The 26,350-nt window shown below is 41.8% G+C and overlaps 2 protein-coding genes across 2 annotated transcripts; both read left to right on the top strand.

Annotated features, from left to right (window-relative positions):
* The first annotated feature begins 11,211 nt into the window (after positions 1-11,211).
* LOC146620701 (potassium voltage-gated channel subfamily V member 2-like) lies at positions 11,212-14,314 on the top strand. The gene is made up of 2 exons (XM_085367798.1): positions 11,212-12,546; positions 14,048-14,314. The coding sequence occupies exons 1-2, from the start codon at positions 11,212-11,214 to the stop codon at positions 14,312-14,314; spliced, it is 1,602 nt and encodes a 533-aa protein (XP_085223924.1).
* Positions 14,315-24,524: 10,210 nt separating this feature from the next.
* LOC146620700 (purpurin-like) lies at positions 24,525-25,756 on the top strand. Its single transcript, XM_085367698.1, has 5 exons — positions 24,525-24,638; positions 25,001-25,137; positions 25,229-25,341; positions 25,424-25,636; positions 25,746-25,756. The coding sequence occupies exons 1-5, from the start codon at positions 24,525-24,527 to the stop codon at positions 25,754-25,756; spliced, it is 588 nt and encodes a 195-aa protein (XP_085223824.1).
* The last annotated feature ends 594 nt before the right edge of the window (positions 25,757-26,350 follow it).

The raw sequence follows: 26,350 nt of genomic DNA, 5'->3' as shown, positions 1-26,350 counted from the left end.
CAAAGTTTCTACCACAAGAACTCATCTCTAACAAGTGATGGATTTGGCCATAGGGGAAAAGGGAATACCATAAATGATGAGTTGCCAGCCTGATACAGAACAAGCTGAAACTTAAGCACATAAATGGTGTTCAACCTACATGTCAGGACAGCCCTCCAATAATCAGTCAACAACCCTGGCAATATAAGAGCAGTGTAATTCACTTGTGTGTCTCAGCAGCGAAAGCACACGTGTAATTAATAAGTAGAATTAGCTCTGACAAGCTGTCTCAAGAAGATGGAAGTAGTATTTTGAGGAGCTGATGAATGAAGAAAATTCATCAGAGGACAGATGGAGAAAAATGAGTGAATCAGGAAGTTTCACACATGTCAAGACAAAGCAGTTGGTCCACACGACATATCTGTGGAGATAGTGAGATGCCCAGGAGTGAGGGCAGTGGACTTTTTACCTCAGTCTTGGAGAGTGAGAGGATGCCTGAGGAATGCACAAGTTAACCATTATTTTCCTGTGATTGCATTTGAGTATCACTGATAATCTAATCTATTCCTAATCGGTATCTACTCAGTATTTTTTACTGACGAACACAGAAAAGTGGTGTTACTAATAACATTACTGATGACTTGATTCTGTCACACACAAGCAATCAGATCTCAAAGTCGAAGCGCCATTAATTTGATTATTCTGTTTCCTATTGTGATGTGTTAAATTGTCTCTGAAAATGATGTATTGTTGGGAATCATTGCAATAATTCTTTCAAGGCTTCAAACCAGAAAATAAAAATATCTGAAATATCTCCAAAGCTACTTCATGAATACTAGAGGTAAAATAACCTGTGCACAGCAGAAGCGGGAGAAGCCAGTCATCTAAATGTAAAAAATAAAAATTCTTAGTAAAAAGCAACATTTAGCAGAGCACTCTGCCCCCTTCCCCCATACTACACAATGTAAAACAGATAAATAAATATTTTGATGGGGTTTTGTTGTTGTTCCGTTTTGTTTTCTTTTTTATTTGAGGCAGCAACAAAATCTAACTCTTTTTAACAAACTGGAATATGAACATGTGTACAATTCACACATGCAAGTGAGAAAATAAGATTAGGTTGTTGTACCTCACTGTACCTAAAAAAAATATTGACACCAAAACTGACACTGCGAAAAAGGTATACCATAAAGTATAATCTGCTGTGGAGTTTGCAGATTGCAAAGTTGTTCACTTTGAAATTATGTAATAACACCTTCAAAGGTCAAACGCCAGCATTTACTGTGGCTGAACAATCTGTGTTTGAATTTAAATAACAAGGAATGTATATGACCGGAGGCTTTAAAAAAGCTACAGGGCAGATTAAAACCTGCATTCTTGCTCTGCTAAACAGCTTTAAAGGGACTAAATATGATCTTGTGGACATTTGTGATTGACAACAAAGCATAGGCTTTGGGGTGTGGGGGGTCATATTAATCCCCAGATTTGCAAGTAAAAAGTTGTTTTGTTTTAGCATCTTGTATCATGAACTGGATCAATAGGGAGATTCAGCTGTAAATGAAAAGTACAAAGAAGTATGACCGATTATGTTTGCTAGCTATGTTTGTCACTATGTTGGACAACTTTAATTTAAATTCTTTCCATTTAAATCCTTTTGGATCTTTCTCACATTTATTCTGAAATATTAAATTCTATGACAATCATTTTTAATCACCACATTGTAAGTTAGAAATTTCAGCAATACTGTAAAAGAGGACTCACTACGGCCACACGTGATATTTACAGGAAAGACATTTGGATTTATTCAGCAGACAGTTGCATAAATGGTTTTGTGATAAAATCACTGAAAGATATATATATATATCAGAATCAGAATCAGAATCAGAAAGGGTTTTATTGCCAAATGTTGAGCGGGTTTACAACATTAGGAAATTGCTGCGGTGCTTCAGTGCAAACATACTGTCATAAATTACGCTTAAATAGACATGAAAATAAAAATGAGAATAAGAATTAAAAGTGCTAAGTAGATAGATAGATATATACATGATATATACATGAGTGCAGGTGGTGATCAGTGCCAAACATGGAATGATGCAGTGAACACAGCGTAGGGTCATGTGTTAGTGGTGGGAACAGTCATACGGTTATTGTTCATGTGTCCAACAGCAGAGGGGAAGAAACTGTTCTTATGGCGAGAGGTTCTGGTGCGAATGGACCGGAGCCTCCTGCCTGAGGGGAGCAGGTCAAACAGACTGTGTCCAGGGTGAGAAGGGTCAGCTGAGATCCGAGCTGCACGCCCCAGTGTCCTGGTGGTGTACAGGTCCTGCAGAGATGGGAGTCTGCAGCCAATCACCTTCTCAGCAGAGCGCACAACACGCTGCAGTCTCTGTTTGTCCCTGATAGTGGCTCCAGCGTACCACACGGTGATGGAGGAGGTGAGGATGGACTCGATGATTGCAGTGTAGAATTGCATCATCGTCCGTGTTGGCAGGTTGAATTTCTTCAGCTGCCTCAGGAAGTACATCCTCTGCTGGGCTTTCTTAATGACGGAGGTGAAAGTGGGCTCCCACTTCAGGTCCTGGGTGATGGTGGTACCCAGGAAGCGGAATGAGTCCACAGAGGTGATTCAATTCAATTCAATTTTATTTATATAGCGCCAAATCACAACATAAGTTGCCTCAAGGCGCTTCATAGATACAGAGAAAAACCCAACAATCATATGACCCCCTATGAGCAAGCACTTTGGCAACAGTGGGAAGGAAAAACTCCCTTTTTTTTTTTTTTTTTCTAATGATTTGTGATAATAATAATGATATGTGATAGACCCATTTCTGTATATTACAGAAATGGGTCTATTATGGCATGTTATAATGTACACGGTATGAAGTATGTTGTGAATATTCTATAACTATAAGTATGTACAGGCTATGAACAGGATATAAATATGAAAAACTATACAGAATATGAAATAAATAACTTTACAGAAATCTGAGATATACTGTTATACAGAAATGGGAACTATGCAAGTTGTAAACAAGTTGTAGGATTAAAAATTATCAAATGTACAGAATGATTATTTACACAGAGCTATACAGTAGTCCAGTTAAGATAAGTAAGATATAATTCCTACAGAGGCTATATAAAGTGCTAGTGGTTGTGAGTGGTGGTTCAGTCCATGTTATTATTGTGTGTTTGAGGGTACGGTTGTCCATTGTGGGTGTGTGTATGTTCAGTCCATGAGTTTAACGTGGGTCAGATGTCAGGAGGCAGAGTTCAGGAGTCTGACGGCTGTGGGGAAGAAGCTGTTCCAGTACCTGGTGGTCTTAGTCCGGAGGCTCCTGTAGCGCCTCCCAGAGGGCAGGAGGGTGAAGAGTTCATGTGATGGGTGACTGGGGTCTTTGATGATTTTCCCAGCCCTTTTCAGACACCGCTTCCTGTAGATGTCTTTTATGGCAGGAAGTGGTGCTCCGGCGATGCGCTGGGCAGTTTTCACAACCCTCTGCAACGCCTTCCGGTCCGAGGTAGAGCAGTTCCCGTACCAGACTGTTATACAGTTGGTCAGGATGCTCTCGATGGTGCAACGATAGAAGTTCACCAGGATGTCTGAGGACAGGTGGTTCTTCCTCAGAGTCCTCAAGAAGAAGAGGCGCTGGTGAGCCTTCTTGACCAGCTTGGAGCAGTTGGTCGTCCAGGTGAGATCCTCGGAGATGTGGACTCCCAGGAACTTGAAGTTGCTCACACGCTCCACAGCCGTCCCCTTAATGTGGATGGGTGGATGTGGGTCAGCATTCTTCCTGTAGTCCACGATGAGCTCCTTGGTCTTCTCGGTGTTAAGCAGCAGGTTGTTTCTGTCGCACCACTCAGCCAGACGATCCACCTCCTCCCTGTAGGCGGCCTCATCGTTGTCACTGATGAGGCCAATCACCGTGGTGTCATCTGCAAACTTAATGATGGTGTTGGAACCATCAGCAGGTCTGCAGTCGTGGGTGAAGAGGGAGTAGAGGAAAGGGCTCATCACACAGATCACACAGCCTTGTGGTACACCGGTGTTCATCGTGATTGTAGATGAACAGTGGTTATCCAATCGGACATGTTGGGGGCGGTTGGTCAGGAAGTCCAGTAACCATTTGCAGATGAGGGAACTGATGCCCAGGTCTGTCAGTTTCCTGATGAGTTGCGAGGGGTGAATTGTATTGAATGCTGAACTGAAGTCTATAAACAGCATTCTGGCGTAGGTGTTGTTGTTGTCCAGGTGTGAGAGGACAGAGTGCAGTGCGATGGAGACTGCATCCTCTGTGCTCCTGTTCTGGCGGTATGCGAATTGGTGGGGGTCCAGGGTGGGGGGGAGACAGGATTTGAAGTGTGCTAGGACCAGCTGCTCTTTTTTTTTTTTTTTTTTTTTTTTTTTTTTTTAAATGACATCAGAAACAGCAGTATGCGACATTACGTGATGGCAGAGCTTCAGTTCATCCTTTGTCATTTTTTTTTTTTTTTTTTTTTTTTTTTTTTAATAAATAGGACAGGGGGAATGAATGAGAGAAAGAGGGGGAGAGAAAGAAAGAAAACCAAAGGGGAGAAGAGACGGTGAGAAGGGGGGGGAGAGAGAGAAAAAAAAAAAGAACTCCTGGGTCACCTGTATGGAGAAAAAAAAAAAACAAACAAAAAAAAACAAACAGAGGAGACAGCAAACAACAAAGAGCAACATAGTAATAGAGAAAACAAAGCACCATCACAATAAACTAGCTAGTCATAGATATCAATATTTACTAAATAATAAACGATATTGTGCAGCACGCAAGATAGACAGCGCACAGTGTGCTTTGAGGCAGCAGCCAAGAAAGCTTTAGTCCGCGTCTGTGAATACCCATGTGTGCATACCTGTGTGGATCAGCATGCTTGCATTCCAAGGGTTTCTCCATGTAATGATCTGCTAGGGAGTGTGGGGGGGCCACAGCCCCGTCCTCCAGGGTGTGAAGCGGGTATGGAGGAGATCAAAACTCCAGACATCCAGAGGCCCCCAGAACACAAGAGACCATGGAAGACCAACAGAGGGGCAGCCGCGCCACTGTTCCAGTAAGAGCTGAGGAGAGTCCCAGATGAGAGCTCGCTCAGCAGCCGCGGAGCAGAAGTCAGGGGGAGTTGCAGTGACGCGCCCGTGAGCTCCGCCGGCCCCCAGCTGTCCCTTTTAACAGGAAGAAACCTCCGGCAGAACCAGGCTCAGGGAGGGGCGGCCATCTGCTGCGACCGGTTGGGGTGAGAGAAGGAAGACAGGATAAAAGACATGCTGTGGAAGAGAGACAGAGATTAATAACAGATATGATTCAATGCAGAGAGGTCTGTTAACACATAGTGAGTGAGAAAGGTGACTGGAAAGGAAAAACTCAATGCATCATGGGAATCCCCCGGCAGCCTACGTCTATTGCAGCATAACTAAGGGAGGATTCAGGGTCACCTGGTCCAGCCCTAACTATATGCTTTAGCAAAAAGGAAAGTTTTAAGCCTAATCTTAAAAGTAGAGATAGTGTCTGTCTCCTGAATCCAAACTGGAAGCTGGTTCCACAGAAGAGGGGCCTGAAAACTGAAGGCTCTGCCTCCCATTCTACTTTTAAATACTCTAGGAACAACAAGTAGGCCTGCAGAGCGAGAGCGAAGTGCTCTAATAGGGTGATATGGTACTACAAGGTCATTAAGATAAGATGGGGCCTGATTATTTAAGACCTTGTATGTGAGGAGCAGGATTTTGAATTCAATTCTGGGCGATCGTGGCTCAAGAGTTGGGAGTTCACCTTGTAATCAGAAGGTTGCCGGTTCGAGCCCCGGCTTGGACAGTCTTGGTCGTTGTGTCCTTGGGCAAGACACTTCACCCGTTGCCTACTGGTGGTGGTCAGAGGGCCCGGTGGCGCCAGTGTCCGGCAGCCTCGCCTCTGTCAGTGCGCCCCAGGGTGGCTGTGGCTACAATGTAGCTGCCATCACCAGTGGGTGGATGACTGGATATGTAAAGCGCTTTGGGGTCCTTAGGGACTAGTAAAGCGCTATATAAATACAGGCCATTTACCATTTAACAGGAAGCCAATAAAGGGAAGCCAAAACAGGAGAAATCTGCTCTCTCTTTCTAGTCCCTGTCAGGACTCTTGCTGCAGCATTTTGGATTAGCTGAAGGCTTTTCAGTGCGTTTTTTGGACTTCCTGATAATAATGAATTACAGTAGTCCAGCCTGGAAGTAATAAATGCATGAACTAGTTTTTCAGCGTCACTCTGAGACAGGATATTTCTAATTTTAGAGATGTTGCGCAAATGGAAGAACGCAGTCTTACATATTTGTTTAATATGTGCGTTGAAGGACATGTCCGGGTCAAAAATGACTCCAAGGTTCCTCACAGCGTTACTGGAGGCCAAGGTAATGCCATCCAGAGTAAGAATCTGGTTAGATACTGTTAGGTATTTTAGTACCATGGTAGCATTTACTGGATATTGTTTTATAGTGACATTATGCAGGAAAACTCTGTCATTCAATAAGGCCCCTTTGTTTTAGTTATTTTTCTCTTTGACCCAAGAATTGATGTGTGAGAATCACAGGCTGGTACAAGGTTGAAATACCACAGAGATCACTCCCTCAGCTACATTAGTTTCTTAATCTTTTAGACGCCTGTTGAAGGCCAAATGGTTTGTTTCAGATTTCACTAATGAAAGAACTCTTTGTTTTGTGCCTTGAAAATATGTCGCTGAGATAATCACAATTGTAGCTGAACTAATAAACTACACAAAGGATGCTTCTTCACCCAAGGGCAGGAAGACGCTCCCTTATCTTGGTCTGTACTGGTTTAAACTGATAATCTGCTGTCTCATGAATTTTACCCTCTATATAAACTGTTGTACTTGTGAATAAAGTTGAGTCAATTTGGGAAGACAATCTGAAGCAGTCTCTGTTTTCTTGTTCTCCCAAGCTGCTCCCGAGCTCGTACTAACACGCTGAATGGCATGCTTGAATATTGCTTGAGAATATATTTGACTGTGTTACAGACTAAGGGACATTCTCTGCTGATAGGTGAAGGTACATTCTCTGCTGATAGACGTCCACGCCTCGAAGGAAGTCGATCCACGGATTAGGCCTTGGAAACCGTTTCCTTCAGATACCATATTTCTAAGATTTTCAGGGCCGAGTACAATAACCTCAGTTTTATCTGAATTAAGAAGCAGAAAGTTAGCGGCCATCCAGGTCTTTATGTCTTTAAGACATTCCTGCAGTTTAACTCATTGGTGTGTGTTATCTGGCTCCATGGACAGATAGAGCTGGGTGTCATCAGCATAGCAGTGTAAATGTATGCTATGTCTTCTAATGATGCTGCCTAAGGGAAGCATGTATAATGTAAACAGAATTGGTCCTAGCACTGAACCCTGTGGAACTCCATAATTAACCTCAGTGTGTGAAGAGGACTCTCCATTTACATGCACAAACTGGAGTCTATTAGATAGATATGATACAAACCACTGCAGCACAGTACCTGTAATACCTACAGCATGTTCTAATCGCTCTAATAGGATATTATGGTTGACAGTATCGAACGCTGCACTGAGGTCTAGCAGGACAAGCACAGAGATGAGTCCACTGTCAGAGGCCATAAGAAGATCATTTGTAACCTTCACTAAAGCTGTTTCTGTGCTGTGATGAGCTCTGAAACCTGACTGAAACTCTTCAAATAAACCATTCCTCTGCAGATGATCTGTTAGCTGTTTGACAACTACTCTTTCAAGGATGTTTGATATGAAAGGAAGGTTGGAGATTGGCCTATAATTAGCTAAGACTGCTGGGTCTAGAGATGGCTTTTTGAGTAAAGGTTTAACTACAGCTAGCTTGAAGGCCTGTGGTACATAGCCGATTATTAGAGATAGGTTGATCATATTTAAGATTGAAGAATTAATTAATGGCAGGACTTCTTTGAGCAGTTTTGTAGGAATGGGGTCTAAAAGACACGTTGATGGTTTGGAGGAAGTAATTATTGAAGTTAACTGGGGGTGATGGGGGTGTCAGTCAGGATGATGGGGGGGGAGTGGAGCTGTGTGCTTCCTGAAGTCCACAATAATCTCCACTGTCTTCTGGGCATTCAGCACCAGGTTGTTGTGGCTGCACCAGGACACCAGACGTTCAACCTCCCTCCTGTAGGCAGACTCATCCCCGTCCGAGATGAGTCCAATAACGGTGGTGTCATCTGCAAACTTGATTAGCTTGACAGACTGGTGGGTGGAGGTGCAGCAGTTAGTATACAGGGAGAAGAGCAGAGGAGAAAGAACACAGCCCTGAGGGGAGCCGGTGCTGATGGTCCGGGAGTGACTCGGTCTGTAGGTAGGTAATGTTTGTCACCATGTCAGAGTAAAGGTCATAGTAAAAATTAACCACATTATTTCCTCCTTAAAAGGCAAGAGCTGCCTCTCATTTCTTTATGTTTTGCTGGGAAAATGAGAAAGAGGTGCAGGGATTTATTGAAACATGCAAACACACATCAAAATACAGCAGATAAGACAAAAACAGTTTGTGGAATTCTAGCAAGCTTGAAAGTCAATAATTGGCATGGCCACCTTTATTCTTCAACACAGCCTGAACTCTCCTGTGAAAGCTTTCTTATAGTTTCTTTAAGTACTCTTTAGGGCTAGTTCTCCAGGCTTCTTAAAGGATATTAGAAATGTTTTTCCTTGGATGTTGGTTGTCTTTTGTTCTCTTCTTTCTCAAGATGATCCTATCACAATGATCTCAGCCTCAAATCACGGCAGAGCTGTGTTTTACAGATTCCTGTTGACACTCACCGTTGTACCTCTCTGCTGAACTGCACTGTACATACTGACAACAATTTGCACCAAGGACATGACTTTCAGATAATGTTAATCAATGCTCAACAAATTATGTGCTATTGCAACAATTTAAAATGAGTTTTCTGTTGAGTTGTCTCGTATGTGTAGACACATTATTGGTTTATCCCTCGAATTGGGTGCCTTTCATATACTTAAGCACACAGCCCCACTCCCCCCATCATCCTGACTGACACCCCCATCACCTCTGTGGACTCATTCCGCTTCCTGGGTACCACCATCACCCAGGACCTGAAGTGGGAGCCCACCATCACCTCCGTCATTAAGAAAGCCCAGCAGAGGATGTACTTCCTGAGGCAGCTGAAGAAATTCAACCTGCCAACACGGACGATGATGCAATTCTACACTGCAATCATCGAGTCCATCCTCACCTCCTCCATCACCGTGTGGTACGCTGGAGCCACTATCAGGGACAAACAGAGACTGCAGCGTGTTGTGCGCTCTGCTGAGAAGGTGATTGGCTGCAGACTCCCATCTCTGCAGGACCTGTACACCTCCAGGACACTGGGGCGTGCAGCTCGGATCTCAGCTGACCCTTCTCACCCTGGACACAGTCTGTTTGACCTGCTCCCCTCAGGCAGGAGGCTCCGGTCCATTCGCACCAGAACCTCTCGCCATAAGAACAGTTTCTTCCCCTCTGCTGTTGGACTCATGAACAATAACCGTATGACTGTTCCCACCACTAACACATGACCCTACGCTGTGTTCACTGCATCATTCCATGTTTGGCACTGATCACCACCTGCACTCGTGTAAATGGTAAATGGCCTGTATTTATATAGCGCTTTACTAGTCCCTAAGGACCCCAAAGCGCTTTACATATCCAGTCATCCACCCATTCACACATACATTCACACACTGGTGATGGCAAGCTACATTGTAGCTACAGCCACCCTGGGGCGCACTGACAGAGGCGAGGCTGCCGGACACTGGCGCCACCGGGCCCTCTGACCACCACCAGTAGGCAACGGGTGAAGTGTCTTGCCCAAGGACACAACGACCGAGACTGTCCGAGCCGGGGCTCGAACCGGCAACCTTCTGATTACAAGGTGAACTCCCAACTCTTAAGCCCCTCGTGTATATACCTATCTACTTAGCACTTTTAATTCTTATTCTTATTTTTATTTTCATGTCTATTTAAGCGTAATTTATGACAGTATGTTTGCACTGAAGCACCGCAGCAATTTCCTAATGTTGTAAACCTGCTCAACATTTGGCAATAAAACCAATTCTGATTCTGATTCTGATTCTTAAATGATTCACAGATGTGAAGTGGCTTAACAAACAACAAAAAACATTGTTCTGAAAATGTATCATATGGAAAATGTTCTTTTCCTTTCTCTTCCACTTGATGTGACCCTACAGTTTGCATCGTCATCCCAGTTTACCCCTTGTTCTAATGACACATTATACTAATAAGGCTATCTTAAGTCTGAAAGTGGTATTTAAGTGTCACTTATTTAATGACTTCAGTCCTTAATTGATTTAACCCTCATGTGGTGGCTGGCAGCAGGAAGGTAAATAAAGGGTTGACATACTTTATGGCTCTTGTAATAAGCCAATAGTCTTGCAGAATGCCGTCATTGGTCAGCAGGACAATAATCTGATATCCAATAAGAGGATTCAATGGCAATCAAAGTCATGTTGGAGACACTTGTTTCTTCTGAGTAGAAATTTTCAGCCTGCTATTTGCTTATGTGAATGTGTCACAGCGTTGCTGCTGATGCTTGTCTGCTGCTTTAACATTAAAACCACATGTTTTAATGTTAAGGGCATGCAACCTTGATTCACTTCACTTCTGAGGAACGCCCCCACCCCCTCCCAGTCAGGAAGTAGGCTAATGCTTAAAACCTTTATCCTCTTTTATGTATGCACTAGCCTTCCTTTGTTTCCCTTTGCTATAGGAAACCAATACAAAAACATCTCACAAATAATTTGAAGTGAACTTTTAACAACACTTCTACTAGAAATCTACAGTTTTTCCTGTATTAAAGTAGTGTAGTTTTATTCAGACAGCATGCAAGTAACAAAGGTATACAGTAGTATTTCCCACACATAGCCTTCAGGTATAACTTCTTGAGTAAGGGATTTCAAAACACATTTTATATAAAACGAGATGTATTCTTATTGGTCATCTGTTCAGATATTCTACACAGCCAACATCATGTCACCAGGCAGCTCAGTAGAGGATAATGGTATTTATATGTCCTCTAAGCATGCGGATCCTCTCAGTCAGCAACATTAACAGGGCCATGAGGCATCCTGCTTGTGTCCTCCACTCTTAGGTAAAGGGGGTATTAGACTCCAGTAATGCTGGTCAGTCTGGCTGCTCTGTGTGTTGTGTAGTTTTTGAGGGTGGAGCACAGGAAGATGGGGAGCACCAGGAAGGTGGACAGCATACCGAACAGGAGACAGAGTCTCTTCCCCAACTACAAAGTCACAGATTCTGATCTTAATCGAAGACCTTCTGAGATCGTTTACCCACTAGCAAAGGAAAGCTGCGTGAAAACGTGGAACTCTCTGCAGGAGCTCAGCAGGGACATCTACGACATTTATGCAGAGTATGAGGACGAAGAGGATGACAGTACTCCATACGGCTTCACCAAGCACATTTCCCCCTCCAAGAAGAACTATGTGATCAATATTAATGTAGGAGGGAAGCCCTACAAGATAGCCTACAAGATGGCAGCGAAGTACCCCAAGACCAGGATAGGGAGACTGGCCACGTACACAGACCACAACATGAAGCTGGACCTGTGTGATGACTACATAGTGACCAGCAACGAGTACTTCTTTGACAGGGACCCAGATGTCTTTCACAGCATCTTCAACTTCTACAGGACGGGAGTGCTCTGGATCAAGGACGAGCTGTGTCCCCGCAACTTTCTGGAGGAGATCAACTACTGGGGCGTGAGGATCAAGACCACCCACCGCTGCTGCCGCATCGCCTTCGAGGAGAGGCAGGACGAGCTCAACGACCAGCTGAAAATCCAGAGGGAGCTGGAGGCAGAGATAGAGATAGAGGAGAACGAGGAGCTGTTCCACGACATGTTCATGGGCCAGATGCGGCGAGCCATCTGGAATTTGATGGAGAAGCCTTTTTCATCTGTGCAGGCCAAGCTGATGGCTGTGGCCTCCAGTTTGTTTGTCCTGTTCTCCCTGGTGGCCATGACCCTCAACACGGTACAGGAGATGCAGTACAGAACTGCTTCAGGTCACCTCAGCGGCAAGACATACTGGGAGTGCGTGGAGTCCATGTGCATCACCTTCTTCACCATGGAATACCTGCTGCGTCTCATATCCACACCCGACCTCAGTTCCTTCAGCAGGAGCGTGCTCAACACCGTGGACCTAATCGCAATCCTGCCTCAGTATCTGCAGTGCATTCTGGAGATCTTTGACAGCCAGGATAATTACGTGAAGCATGAGGCTGACATGCAGGCGGTGGGGCAGGTGGGAAAGCTGGGGCAAGTGTTGAGGATCATGAGACTGATGCGGATCTTTCGGATCTTGAAGCTGGCGCGTCACTCCACGGGTCTGCGGGCGTTTGGCTTCACCCTGCGACAGTGCTACCAGCAAGTGGGCTGCCTCTTCCTCTTCATCGCCATGGGCATTTTCAGCTTTTCTGCTATGGTTTATACCGTGGAGCACGACATGCCACACACAAACTTCACCAGCATTCCTCATGCATGGTGGTGGGCAGCTGTAAGTGCATGTTTGTATTGAGGGGTATAATGAAGAATGACTACAGTATGAAGTAATAACAGAAAGGGTAGCAAATATAAACTTTATCATAAAGTAAGTATTAATGCGTCCTGTCCTTGAGTAACTCGTGTCTCAGTGCAACATTATTAGATTACACTGGGCAATACCACCTTACAAAACAAATGAGGTCAGCTCTGATTAAGGACATGTCTCCCTGCGCTTCCTAGGAATTGTGTATTGAATATTTTGTGGGGCACCTTGTCAAGTTTTAGAGGGTGGAACAGTCATAACTCCAGTAGTGTCTGTGCTGGAGTTTAAGAGGTTAACATCTTGATTCACAGAGTCTGCCTGCCACCATGAATAAACCCATTAACAGATCCTTTCCCTCCCTCCCCTAAACCAGGTGGTAGAATCTTACATCTAATCCAAAGGAAAGAAACAATAATCCTCTGAATGATAGTCATGTTTATAGAACTCTGAATGCTGCTCAAGGCTACCGACTCCCATACAGTCATCGAACCACCTACTTCTAAGACAGTTTACCTGCAGTCTGGTGGCAGGATACCTTATGAAAACTGAACTGGTGTCTGACAAAAGTGCTCATGGATCAAGGGGCAGCGTGGGTGCTTTCTAACTAAATGTCTGAATGTATTTACACAATACAGCCTGACTGTGAGTCTGTCAGCAGGAGGGGAAAGCAGTGAAATTCAGCAAAACTGAACCACTCTAGGGCAAGATTTATAACTACTACAAAGGTGGTTTGCTAGCCAGTGCATGTCCTGATGTACAAACAAATTGTCATGTGTCATCTCACCGTAAGTAGTCGTGTAGCAGTGATTATTATTAATATCTAATAATCAGATGTAATAAGTAGTGGCATGGTGTGTTAACGCTGCGATGGGCTGGGGACCTGTCCAGGGTGCACCCCCTCCTTTGCCCCATGGCAGATGGGATAGGCTCTAGCCTGGAAGCAACCTGGAATTTGAGAAGTGGTGGAAAATAGATAGATGAACGTTTGCATTTTTTTAACATAATTATTTTTAGCATACCTACAATTTGCAGCACTGAGATATACAGAAGCATTTACAAACTCTTGTTCATGGACGCTGTACTCTAAAGAGGAGGCCAGGCTTGTTGTTAGGACGGTTAAGAGAGTTACAAAAGAAAGTTCTCTTAACACTGTCCATAAGCTGTATAGAAAAGTTGGCTGTAATGTACATTCTATCTTATGGCCAACAGGGGGCATCTCCTGTTTAGAAGTGAGTGTGAATATGAGCATGCTGCTCACTTCATCTATAACCTCAGTAAACACTTTCCTGGTGGCCTCAGTCATTCGTTTGAAGGCGTATTTAATACAACATGATGGTTTAGATTACAATAGGCAGCCAAAAGCAGAGAAAGCTTTAGGTCAGTTTAGCTGGGCCCTGGCTAAACGTGCCTACTGTTTATTTCTGGGATGTTTTTTCCATCAGCACTGACCGTTTTCCTGTCTTCGCTGCAGGTCAGCATCTCCACTGTGGGCTACGGAGACGTCTATCCAGAGACCATGCTAGGCCGTATTTTTGCCTTCATCTGCATTGCTTTTGGAATCATCCTCAATGGCCTGCCCATATCTATCCTCTTCAACAAGTTCTCAGACTACTACTCCAAACTCAAGTCCAACCAGTACACCGCCTCCCTGAAGAACCGAGGGAAGGTGAAATTTGGCAAGAGGACGGTGAAAACCCTGGAACACTGCTTTGGAAACCACCAATGTCATGCACACTGATTGTTTCTTCTTTATAGAACAAACTAATATGCTTCACTGTGAAACTAGAACAGGGACAAAAGAAAAGAAAAGAAAGAAACCACTCAGCTTACTGGAGTGGGGCGCTCCAGCTAGTTGGCAGCTTTTGTGAGGGAAGCATATGGCTGTCTACACCCTCCAGACTAGTTAGCTATTAAACTGAGTTCAGAGTGAAAATCTGGCACACAATGTGCCGAGAAGAAGGGGAAAACTGGTCCCTTTAAATTTTCTTACAGGAAATTATATTTTTATTAAGGAATATTCAAGCATTAAAAGCATAATTTAGAAATATTTGTTTCAAGAATACCACAAATGTAAACATTCTTCAAATCTACAAGATATTTTGTCAACTATGCACTATATCAAAAGAGAGACAAAGAGAAACGTTTGTGGCCAACATTTATTAAATTGTGCACATCTACAGTATTTACCCTTGGTGCAAAAATGGGAATAATTCTCTCCGTAAAAGCATCTAGTGTGTAAAAATATGTTTACAAATGATTGTTTTATCCATGCTGTGAAGAGGTTGTTTTTTTTAAAACTTAAAGTCAAATTAAAATGCATAATTTTTAAGTGAAATGTTTTAAAAGCAGTACTCTTAATTTCCCAGAGTGAAAATCTGTAATCTCATCAACATCTAAATGTTTGGATAAAGAGGTCAGAGTTCACCTGGATACCTATAGAATGAATGAAAATCCTTTAATCCTTTTCTCTCGGGCATAGGCAGGGCATAGGTCCTTATACACATCTACAGTGTAGCTCAGTGAAATTTAGGAAGAGACGCTTTTAAGAGGCAGCTGAACAAAGTTTCCTTTCCTTTGCATCTGAAGTGCTTTAAATCAGTGTTCACACAGGTGATCTGTTTACTTGGTGAACTTTGTAGTGCAGCGCTGCTTTTCATGTGTTTGCAGTATTCGGTCATTTTGCAAATCTGCATGCAAAGCAAGTAAATCATTCCGCCAATGTACGCGGTATGATTTATTGGCTTTGAGACATATGCTGTCTCAAACACTGTTTTCAATAAATGCTGTTTTCCTCACAGAGAGAGTCTCCTCAGTGACTGATTGTAAACAAGTTCATTTAAACTGCACTTTTCAAGAACAAACATCACAGGGCTTTGCAGTACAAAATAGGATACAACAGTTAAAACTACAAATGGATAAAACCAATTAAAGCAAATCTCACACATGTGGGTCTTAAAGGGGGTTTTTTTGTTAAAAAAAAAGAAGAAGGTCCAATTACTGGAAGCGAGTTTCACAACTTGGGAGCCACAACCTCAAAATCCCAGTCTCCTGTTGTCTTTAACCTGGATCTAGGAATACATTAAAAGAGCTGGTCGGATTACCTCGGAGACCCAGCAGTTACATATACAGCTGTAGTCAGAAGTTCATATGTACTCAACATGAACATCATGGTAATTTTGGGCCCTTAACAATTTATTTGAACTGTTCTTTTTCCAGGTTCTAATGATTGGACAGCAAACATCTTTAATGACTTCTGGATTTTTCCTAATACACACAGGGTCAAAATATACATGCAGACTCAAATATATACACATGTTCTCTTAAATCTTTAATAATTGGTGCTGAAGGCTCCACACTGTCTTTTAACCTGACAAAGCATTTTAACTTCTTAGTGATCATGACTGACCACAACTTGTAGCTTTTCCTTGGAATTACCAACACTCAGAACAATGGGAGATTTTAAGGAACTCGGTGTCTAATCTAAGAACGGAAATTGTAGATTTACACAGGTTGGGAAGGCCTCTTTCTATATGTAGGTACATGCTGTTCAAATGTGACATCACTTTGCTAAATTCTTGAAAAAACACCTGAACTATCAATATCAGATGAGGGGAAATTGGTTAGGATTTTCAGGAACAACTCAAGAACCAGCCAGACTCAAACTGCTGGAACACCAGCATTACTGTCCACAGTGAAGTCAGTTTTATATTACCATGGACAGAGAGGGTGCTGACCGAGAAAGAAGCCCCTGCTTTAAAATCAACATCGAGGCAAATCGAGCCTTCTAACAAATGTTTTATGATAAGAATGAACAAATATCAAGTGATTCGGCAACAATGATAAGAGGTATGTTTGGAGGAGTAAAGGTGTGGCTGTCAAAACTAATACTGTACCAGCTGTCAAGCATGGTGGTGGTAGCATCATGTTATGGTGCTGTTTTGCTGCCAGTGGTTGTTACATTGCACAAAGTTGATGGAATAACTAAGAAGGAAGAATACCTTCAAATTCTTCACCTCAAAACAGCTAGAAGGTTGAAACTTAGACAGAGTTGGGTGTTCAAACAGGACCATGATCCCAAACCGAAAATAAAACTGGTTTAAAATGAATAAATCAAGCTAACGCTAAGTATTATTGACATATTTAATAATGGGCTTGGGTTTTGATTTTCCATTTAGCTCATAGACCTTATTTCTGTGGAAAACGTGGATTATGAAGTATTATTATTATTATTATTATTATTATTATTATTATTATTATTATCATTATTATTATTATTGCTGGATGGCAGCATCAGTAAGGGAATGAACCCAGTGTTATGTCTGTGCTTCAAGTCTGAAGAACAGTTTCTACATTATTTTCAGATGTAGACAAACTCTATGACTGAATATAGACAGATAAAAGAAGATCAGATGTTTGCATTTAATTAGAAAAACAGTCCACAGGGTGGCGCAGCACTGTTACATGGAGGCATGGTTGAGGAAGTTGAGTAGTTTAGTACATATCACAGCACAAAACAGCATTTGCAATGCTAAAGACATTTCGCATCAACTTTATTTTTGTTTTATTGTATTCAGTACAGAGTTGATTGCTTTTTATAGTTTTTCTCTTCAAATATTTTTATTGTGAAGCACAAATAACAATCACAAATTGTCCCATAGACTGACATTGCTTCCTTTTTACAGTTTTGGCATCAAGAAAAGGGGAAAAACAAAGCGAACAACAACAACAACAACAACAACAACAAAAACAAACCCAAACTCTTTTTATAGTTTTTATCAACTACACTCTTCAAAAAACTTAAACACATTCGGTCTAAATGAGAAAAAGACATCATGCTCATATCTGTACAGTTATGGACAGGTTGATGTGTTTGGAACAAGTAGACGGGCTAGTCCATTTTGCTGAATTTTCATTGCAGTAGCTCAAAAATAGTGAATACATGAAAATGTCGGGGCATGTTCCTAATGCGATGACGGATGGTGTCCTGGGGGATCTCCATCCAGATCTGGACAAGGGGATCACTGAGCTCTTGGACAGCCTGAGCTGCAGCCTAGATCAGGCGTGGGGAACTCCAGGCCTCAAGGCTGAAGAGGACCACTTGTTCCAGAAGGTGGCAGCAGTTCACCAGCGGCAGAAAGACCTAAAGAAGAAGACACCTCTGCTCTTCCTCCTGTTGGTGCTAAAGTGACCTCTGCTGTTAATCGTAAGCCTGCCGTGAAACTATGGTTCCTCCGGTTGCAGTGTCACCTCTGATTAAGGTTTGCATTGACACACATTTTGTTATAAAACTAGTGTTTTATAGTCAGACGGCACAAACCGCCGTCTTTTAGGCTGCTAGTTAGCTACCGAGAACACGCTAACCTGCTAACGTTTAGCAGGGGCATGCTAGCTGTCAGCTGTGTCACTAAAACTATGAATGAGCAGCTGCAGCCTGAGTTGTACTGTTGTTTGATTGTGCCGTACAGCTCAGCTTGCACTGACCGTACATGTGTGCGGGAGAACAGTGACTGTTACGGAACATCACGCTTGATTTGACTGATAGTTAATACAAGCTGCCTTCATTTAAACGCCGCAGCGCTAACTGGCTGGTAAAGTGGAGTCACCGGAAATGACTAATTCTAAAAATGTGTTGTTTTTGTATTTGTCTCTGCATCAAACAAGTTTAGCTGCTGTTCGCCTTCTACTTCAGTTGTCAGCTGTCAGAAAACTCTTGTTTTGGAGCGAAGCTGTTGCCCCCTACTGGTCATACTGTGAATGACAGGTGGATAAGGTTACTGTAGACTAGATATTTTTTTACTGGAACAGTTACTCTTTGTGCCCTGTCGTTAATGCCCTTTAAATCCTCAGTCAAATGTGGGTTTTGTACTAATGAAAGCTCATCAGGTGTAGCGGCTGGTGTTAGAAAATACAGCCTCAAAATGATAAATACTTTAATCCCACAAGGGAAGTTTGTGTTACAGCAGCAGGATAAAGAATACAAATAGTACAGTCTTTAATAAACATTGAGCAAACAACAAAGTTAAACTAAAAATGCTGCAGGCGCCTACTAAGGGCATTATTCTATGAGAATGCAAAAATGTGTATATATATATATACTACAGACTGACACTGTGTAAGACAATAATGAATATTGCATTCATAAATAATATATACACTATAAATCTACAAAACAAAAAGCTGTGTGACGGTATAATACACAATATCAGAATATTTCAATAAATTTGCCATAATTGAAATGTGAATCTATTAAAACAAGGTGCATTATAACTGTTAAGTATAATTGCTTAACACTTTGGTTATTGTTGAACTAAAGTGTAAACTTAACCCTTCAGGAGCTGCACCATGCTGTCATATAATAAAACTGAAAAATATTTTCTGTCTTGGATCAAGCTTTTTAACCAGCTGCTTACAGCCTTGTTTTTCCACCATGTGATCACGTCAGTCACTTCCATCCACGTTTGCCCTTCCTGTCATATGGAGGTGCAGTCAGCGAGTTCCCCAGCGATGCTCAGTGGAGTCATTTTACATTTGGGTCACACAACACCAGCTGCTAGTATCTCCCTCTTTATGGCAAGGTTTTACTCGGTGGTGTGTTTTTTGCCTCAAGTGGTGAAACACCTTTTGTTGTTTCCACTTTTACTGGGAACATTTTTCCTCCTGTGTTTTGTTGGAGGGTTTTTGAAGTAGCTCGCTTTTTAGGTACCAAATGGTCATCAGAGGCTGATGGATGGCTCTCACTGTCAGACATAAATCATTTATCATTTACAATTGTATCGTGTTTTTTCTTTTGCGGCTGAGCCGGCTCATTGTGGAGTTTTTGACACTAACATGTACACATTTTCTATTGCAGACAGCCAGGTACTCAGCTTTGATTGCTGGGATCATATATGGCAAAAGGAGATATGGTAAGTTGTTACTAGAACTGTCCTTTACTGCAGCTGTGTAGTGTAATGAGGTCAAACACTTCCATTCATTGGGCAGAGCTTCTTATATACTACGTGCTGTGTAAGACAATAGTTGTATCTCATAAATCAGGAAACTGCGTGTCTTTTTCTTCCACCTCAGCTTAATAAATGTTCTGATTTGCTCAGATCACCTGAAGCCTATTGCAGCAGAAGAGAGGAGGATTGAGGAGGAGGAGAAGAAGGTCCGTGAAGAGCAGGAGCGCATCGCCAAGCAGCTAGCAGAAGGTACCTTGTTCACGCAGACATACTGTACAGCTCACATGTGGACGTCTCAATCACGACTGCATTGTCAAATCTCATATTTTGCTCTCGTCCTCACAGCAAATGAAGACAGCATTCTGAAGTAAAGCGTTGGAGTGCTGTTCCAGGATGTCCACGTCCATGTGCAATTTCCAACCTCTTCCACTCTTTCTGGAGTAGCTATGGCAAAATGGGGTCACTGCCACTCAAAAACACTCCTATTTTGTGGACATGTTCACCGTTACCTTTGATAATACAGCAGCCCTTTGGTTTTCCAGATATTGTGATTTAATGTTAGTCATGGATTATTAAGTAAAGCTTTTGAACTCTTAATGCCATATATACACTGTGGTCTTTGTTCTCCTTCAGTCAACTTAATTCCCGATTGCTTCTGCATTAACACTTTTTCATATTAAATGTAGAAATATATCATTATTTACAGTTACCTTTTTTTTTGTTTTACTGCCAACAACTTTTTGGATCACTGGTTTCCATTTACAACATCGACTTAAAATTTGCACAGTTGTCTGGGAACCATTTATGAAGGGGTGCTGGTTAGTTTAGTAAACCTCTCATTTCTTCTTCAGAAATGCTGATGAAACACGGAGTGCATTGATTTATTTTTTTCCTCCACTTTCGTGCACCTCCGTAATGCTGCTCTGTGTAAGTTGATGATGAAAGCACTGTTCCCTCCAACCTCACTCCAAGAGCACAGGTTGTCAATACCCAATTTATACAAATCCTGTTCAATCCAAGGAGCTTTTGAGGTATTATGTCCACTTTCTCCAGCCTTCACTTTAAGCTTTTCAATAAAGACATAAGAAGTATAACTCTGTGTGCGTGTGACCCACATTTCTTTAAAATAATTTAACAGGTGGTCACACGTCTGCCTGAGAACTAACTGGCAACATGGCTGAGGTGATCTGTAGTTTTTGTTACAGTGGAATGACTTATCCTCTTAAATCCTTTTGCCAGGCATTCACAATCTTTTCTTTGAAAGCCTGAAAGAGCCTTTTAGATGTTGGCACGGTGACATGCCACCAGGCCCTTGATGTCAGTTTTAAATAAGACAGCCTGGAACACTTTATTATAATTTTATAGATTTAAAGGTAAAAATTTACTTATTTTGTGGCTGATCTTTAATTTAGATTTACTTATTTAACCCCTGGAGGGTCTTGGGTCGATTTGTGGCTATTTTTCGGCTATTTTCAAATTTTGATTACCTGCCATTTGCACAGTGTTGAATGGAATATAGCGAAAGTCTGCAAAAAAAAGTTTGGTCACATTTACTGTTAAAATTTCAGTATGACTTCCGGAAATTAGCTTCAGGGGCTAAGCTAGCGATAAACTTACGCTATTGATCCTAGGGTCGATTTGTGCCCCATTGAAACCCATTATAAACGCTATTTTTCACGGCAAAAAAAATACGGTCAAATCGATCTCGATCGGTAATGCTTCCGCTTCCGCTTGCAGTACTGGCCTTGGAGTTGTAATTTTTTTATTTGTCCACCGGGTGGCGCCCTTGCTCCACATTTGACCCGGGGCTGGAAAACAGCGGGCTGCTTAAAGAGACCTGCGGGAAATGACGCCTCTTTTCCGGCGTGCTGCAGCGGTTTCGCCCGCTGATCGGGCGGGACAATTTTCGGCCCCAGGACCGTTTGAGGTTGGATTTTTTTTTTTAAATCAACAGGAAATGACGTATTTGTTGTGACGTGGTACCGGATGTGTGTGTTGGAAAAAGGGGTCCGACGCAACATGCCCCGGTCATCGTCGCGAGTCAACCCGGGAGCATGCACCGATTCCGGGCTAGAGGAGGAGCATTTGCCGCCTGGAGACCATTTTCTGGTCCTGAAAAAAAAAATAAAAGGCGATCGAAATGACTGTTTGTGCCAATCTTTAGTCCATCTAAAGGCCTAATTATAATAACAATCAAATATTACTTCAAATGTTTTTTTGGGAAAATATTTAGTTTTTTAGTTTTTTTTTTCGTTTTTTTGTCATTTAAAGGGTTAAAACAACGAAAATATAATTAAAACTTTATATGAATATTTCAGGGAGAAGTAGTTTTAAAAGACTGACCAATTTAAAGTGAAAAAAAAAATTAATATTTAATATTTTTATTGCACTTTTTGGGCGTGGTCGATAGTGTGCATTTTATGAAATGCGCTCCTGGAAAAAAAATAAAAGGCGATCGAAATGACTCTTGGTGCCAATCTTTAGTCCATCCAAAGGCCTAATTATAATAACAATTGAATATTACCTCAAATGTTTTTTTTGGAAAATATTCAAGTTTTTTGTTTTTTGGGGCAAAAAAAGCAGTGCGCTCATGTGACGAAACCGGGATATAAAGGGTTAAAATCCGCGAAATGTAATTAAAACTTGACATGAATATTTCAAGGAGAAGTAGGTCTAAAAGATTGGCTAATTTAAAGTGGAAAAAAATATTAATATATAAATTTTTTATAGTGCTTTTTTGGGCGTGGTCGATTTGTGGCTCTAAGACCAATAGTGTATGCATTTTTCTAGGACCCTCCAGGGGTTAAATGCATAAATATGACTCCAAAGTTTGAGTCATATGCTCTTTATTTGAGATTCACATGTCTGTCACTCTGCTCAGTCCTGCTGTATTTCTGAACCTGTGGAAAAGTTCATACTTATTGTCTAAACTTCCCATTTAATTAAGATTACAGTTCATGTGGAAATTCATTTTCACTTTTAGTGTGACCCACATTGGTTGGGTGTTAAAACAATTTTAACAACCTCTTACTTTTGGTTTAATTGCATCGCCTAAAAATAATTTCTATTGTTTCCAAAGTCCAGAGTTATGTCATTAATTATTTTCACTAATGCACAAAAAGATAGTTTTGTAAAATGAAATTTTAATTGGGAGAAAAGTGAATGGCTAGTTGAGTATCAAAATAGTTACTGCAGCCTATGATTAAATAAGACGGATGCATATATTTCTACACTCAGCTGCTTGTTATACAACTTGAACCAGTCATCAACCTGACATGGCTCTGGTCCAGATCTGATCAACCTGAGCTCCCTTCCAGTTAAGCAAGTGCGCGTCTGTAACAGGATCATTTAAACCTGTCGTTTGTTTTCAGATTAGAGATGCAGAGTTAACACTGCTGACACGTGACTGGTCACATCAGTGTCGAAGATTTGACTGCATTTAAAAAGGTGAGGACGTTGGGCACAAAGGTCTTATGTAATATCTTCAGGACAGGTTATTGTTAGAACGACAACAATGACAGGGCTGCCAGAAAAATGCAGCCGGATTTACCGACACACTACTCGTCTTAAATTGGCTTCCTTACAAAAATATCTCCCAAGAGCTGTTAGAGGGATTACAGTGATCTGGTTACGTTTGGATTCTGGGACACAAAAACTGAAAAAACAAAACAAAACCAGTTGCTCGACATTTGACTCCAAAATTTGTAAAATCAAAAGAAGAGCTTTTCTTTATCCTTTTTTCTTCTAAATAAACCATGTAGACGATATATAATATCGTAAAGTGAGCGCTTTTGGAATATAACTTCACCTTGATACCTGTAAAACAGAAGCTTGTGCATTTTTAGACCTCTGCACATGCAGGATGCATAAGTGGTGTAAACTTTCTATAATGCAGCTCAGCTGTTTCCTGTGTGACACATTGCAGGGCGACGCTGAAGAAGAGACAGATTACTTAACCAAGTAAGTGGCAGCAGCTGGGAACACCTGAGCCTGTGCTGACCTAACATGACCCAACATCCAGTACATATATATAATTTTTTTCTTTTTTTGCAGTTTTACCAGTTGTACATTTGTACTGTTTGTTGAAGGTGGAAAACAGATTTTTGATTTCTTTCCACTGGTTGTTAAAGTTTAAGAACTCACAAAATACATAATTTTAGGTTAAAACATCCTGAATAAAACAGAACAGGCAAAAAGGCTAAAGAGACGGAGCAGTAATGCTTAATCTACAAATAGACTTGGCAGAACAAAACACTAAGTTAATTAGTGCAGTGATTTGTTTTATCGTGTTAAATTAATATTAATAATGATAACAGAAAGCATTAATGCTCTTGGAAAAACTGTCCCTGTTCAGGGTTTTGGGAATATTTTGAACACATTTAAAGGAAACACAGATGCAGTAGAAAGACAGAATCTCTCTTGAACCCTGCATCTTTCTCAGGTTGGGTAAATCTGTACACTTTATACATTTTCATGTATCCTCAGGGCTAAAAATACATTTGCCTGCTCATGTAAACACCTTTGCTGTGCATACGTGACCTGCGGCTCAGCCAGCCTTATCCTGTCGGGAATCTGTTATCTTGTATTCCATTATGTAGCCCTGCACTGAATTACATAAAGCCTGCTGAATCTGGGGGTTCATCAGCTTACGCCGGCGGATTTTGTTAACTGGATAAGCCGTAGATTTAAAATCTGAAAATAAGCAGCGAGCCTGTCTGTGCGTCGGGTATAAAAGGCTCACACAGCGTCTTCTCACCACAGTTCACTGCAACAACTCTGCACTGAAAACGTCTTGTGGCTTCTTCATTCCCTACTTCAGGTAAGGAGATGCTTCTTTTAAGGGACTTGCTCAAATTTTTACAAATAAATATGGAGCTCAAAGAACAACCCTTTCTTGTTCTTAAACCATTTATGAGGATTTTAGTGTCAAAATGATTTAGGAATGCTGACTTTACACCTTTATATAAACAAATCATAATACAGTGTTAATTTGGGTTTTGCGTTAGGATGAATTTTCAAATCTTTGCTCTGGTGATGATGCTTCTGGCCTGTGTGGAGCACAGCCTGGCCTCCTGTGTGGTGGACAGCTTCACAGTCAAACAGGACTTTGACCCCAAAAGAGTGAGTACGCAAATGTGTCTTTTAAGGATACTTCTTAACCCTTTCATTACGAGATCAAAAATTGAAATATATTCTAAGACTTTTTCTGTGTATTTTTGAACTTTCTGTAATCTGAATTAGCTTGACTGTATTTATAGTAACACTGGTGTATAATAAGTAGTTAAAAAAATAACCAAAACAGGAACAAAATGATCAATGTGGCTCATGTATAAACCAGAACATCATCGGCATACAATCACACATATGAACTTATGAACTATGTGCTACTTACTGTGATATTCACACATTTCAGTGTGTATATCCATACTATAGACATGCCAATCAAAATAAAGCTCATCTTTGCCCTTTCTTCCCTATAACAGTACGCAGGGAAGTGGTACGCTCTGCAGAAGAAAGATCCTGAGGGTTTGTTCCTGCAGGACAACATCTCTGCTGAGTACACGGTTGGCGATGATGGCTCCATGGTGGCCTCCTCCAGAGGCAGAGTCACTCTCTTTGGGTGGGTATTTGCAACATACTTGGTAGCAGCTTCAATGTGAGGTCATGAATACGCTTGCATTTGCTGCATATTTCCTCTCCACTGTATTCAGGTTCTGGGTTGTCTGTGCTGACATGGCTGCTCAGTACACAGTCCCTGACCCTGGCAACCCTGGTAAAATGTTTATGGACTACCAGGGCCTGGCCAGTTACCTGTCCAGTGGCGGTAAGCCTGCTCATCATGTTCTCTTTGTCACTCTGTCTTTCCTTCGTGGAGCTGGGACTAATTTCTCATTCCTGACTTCTAGGTGACAACTACTGGGTCATTGATACAGACTATGACAACTACGCCATCACCTATGCCTGCCGCACCCTGAAGGATGACGGAACCTGCGAGGATGGCTATGCTCTAGTCTTCTCCCGCAACCCCCGTGGCCTCCCCCCTGCCATCCAGAGAGTGGTCCGCCAGAAGCAGGAGGAAATCTGCATGGCCGGACAGTTCCAGCCTGTGCTGCAGTCCGGTATGTAAAACAAGGACTTGTGTTGAGGATTGTTTAGCTTAAGCTCTGATGCAGAGAAAGAATTTTAAGACTTAATCTGACACTTGTTCCTCCTCTCTGTTTTCAACAGGAGCTTGCTAAACAAATGCTCATCTGGGGCATGTTGAGCAACCCTACATTAAAGTGGATCCAAGAGAATAAGCCTGTCACATTCCAACTATGTGACCAACATCAGATAAATCCAATCCAATCCATAACCCTGTGAAAACTTTAAACCTGCCACGACAAAAATACAATTTAAATCCACTGGAAACTATTAGCGATGGAGTGGATATCATCAAATAACCAGCTGTATCAAACTGTCACACTGGTGGGTAACATCTGCACTGTGCCATTCTGCATCGGTGACAATAAATTTTGTAAAGAAACTTGTGGTGGCTTTTTATTTCCCTTAACTGCACTTCATATCTACTGTTCACTTATTTATCCAATCCCGTTTATTCACTCTTTTGAAGTGATTCGCTTGAAAAATTAGAAACCCAAATTTTTGAAGTCACAGAGGATGTTTCCTCCAAGGCAGAGGAGAAAGAAAGAAAAGGATGTGTTTAAAGAAAAGTCCTAAAACTTGTGCTTATCTCATCTGAGCCTTAATCAAATCAGCAAAGATGTACAGGAAAGAGTTTCAAACACCAACCAGGCAGAAATAGAACAACATTGTGGTCCCACGACTTCCCC

Source organism: Diplotaxodon limnothrissa, linkage group LG12, assembly GCF_057381915.1.
Source record: "Diplotaxodon limnothrissa isolate DT_005_m linkage group LG12, D_limnothrissa_male_GT1.1, whole genome shotgun sequence".
In the NCBI taxonomy this organism is placed as follows: Eukaryota; Metazoa; Chordata; class Actinopteri; order Cichliformes; family Cichlidae; genus Diplotaxodon; species Diplotaxodon limnothrissa.
Note: the sequence above shows the minus strand (reverse complement) of the source record. Positions and strands in the feature narration are given on the sequence as shown.

What these genes read in the sequence shown, in the direction of transcription:
- LOC146620701 (XM_085367798.1), top strand. Translation starts at nt 11,212, where the DNA reads ATGGGGAGCACCAGGAAGGTGGACAGCATACCGAACAGGAGACAGAGT. An exon ending in ATGCATGGTGGTGGGCAGCT is followed by an intron (nt 12,547 to 14,047) that starts GTAAGTGCATGT and finishes TCTTCGCTGCAG; the next exon opens with GTCAGCATCTCCACTGTGGG.
- LOC146620700 (XM_085367698.1), top strand. Translation starts at nt 24,525, where the DNA reads ATGAATTTTCAAATCTTTGCTCTGGTGATGATGCTTCTGGCCTGTGTG. An exon ending in AGGACTTTGACCCCAAAAGA is followed by an intron (nt 24,639 to 25,000) that starts GTGAGTACGCAA and finishes TCCCTATAACAG; the next exon opens with TACGCAGGGAAGTGGTACGC. An exon ending in CAGTTACCTGTCCAGTGGCG is followed by an intron (nt 25,342 to 25,423) that starts GTAAGCCTGCTC and finishes CCTGACTTCTAG; the next exon opens with GTGACAACTACTGGGTCATT.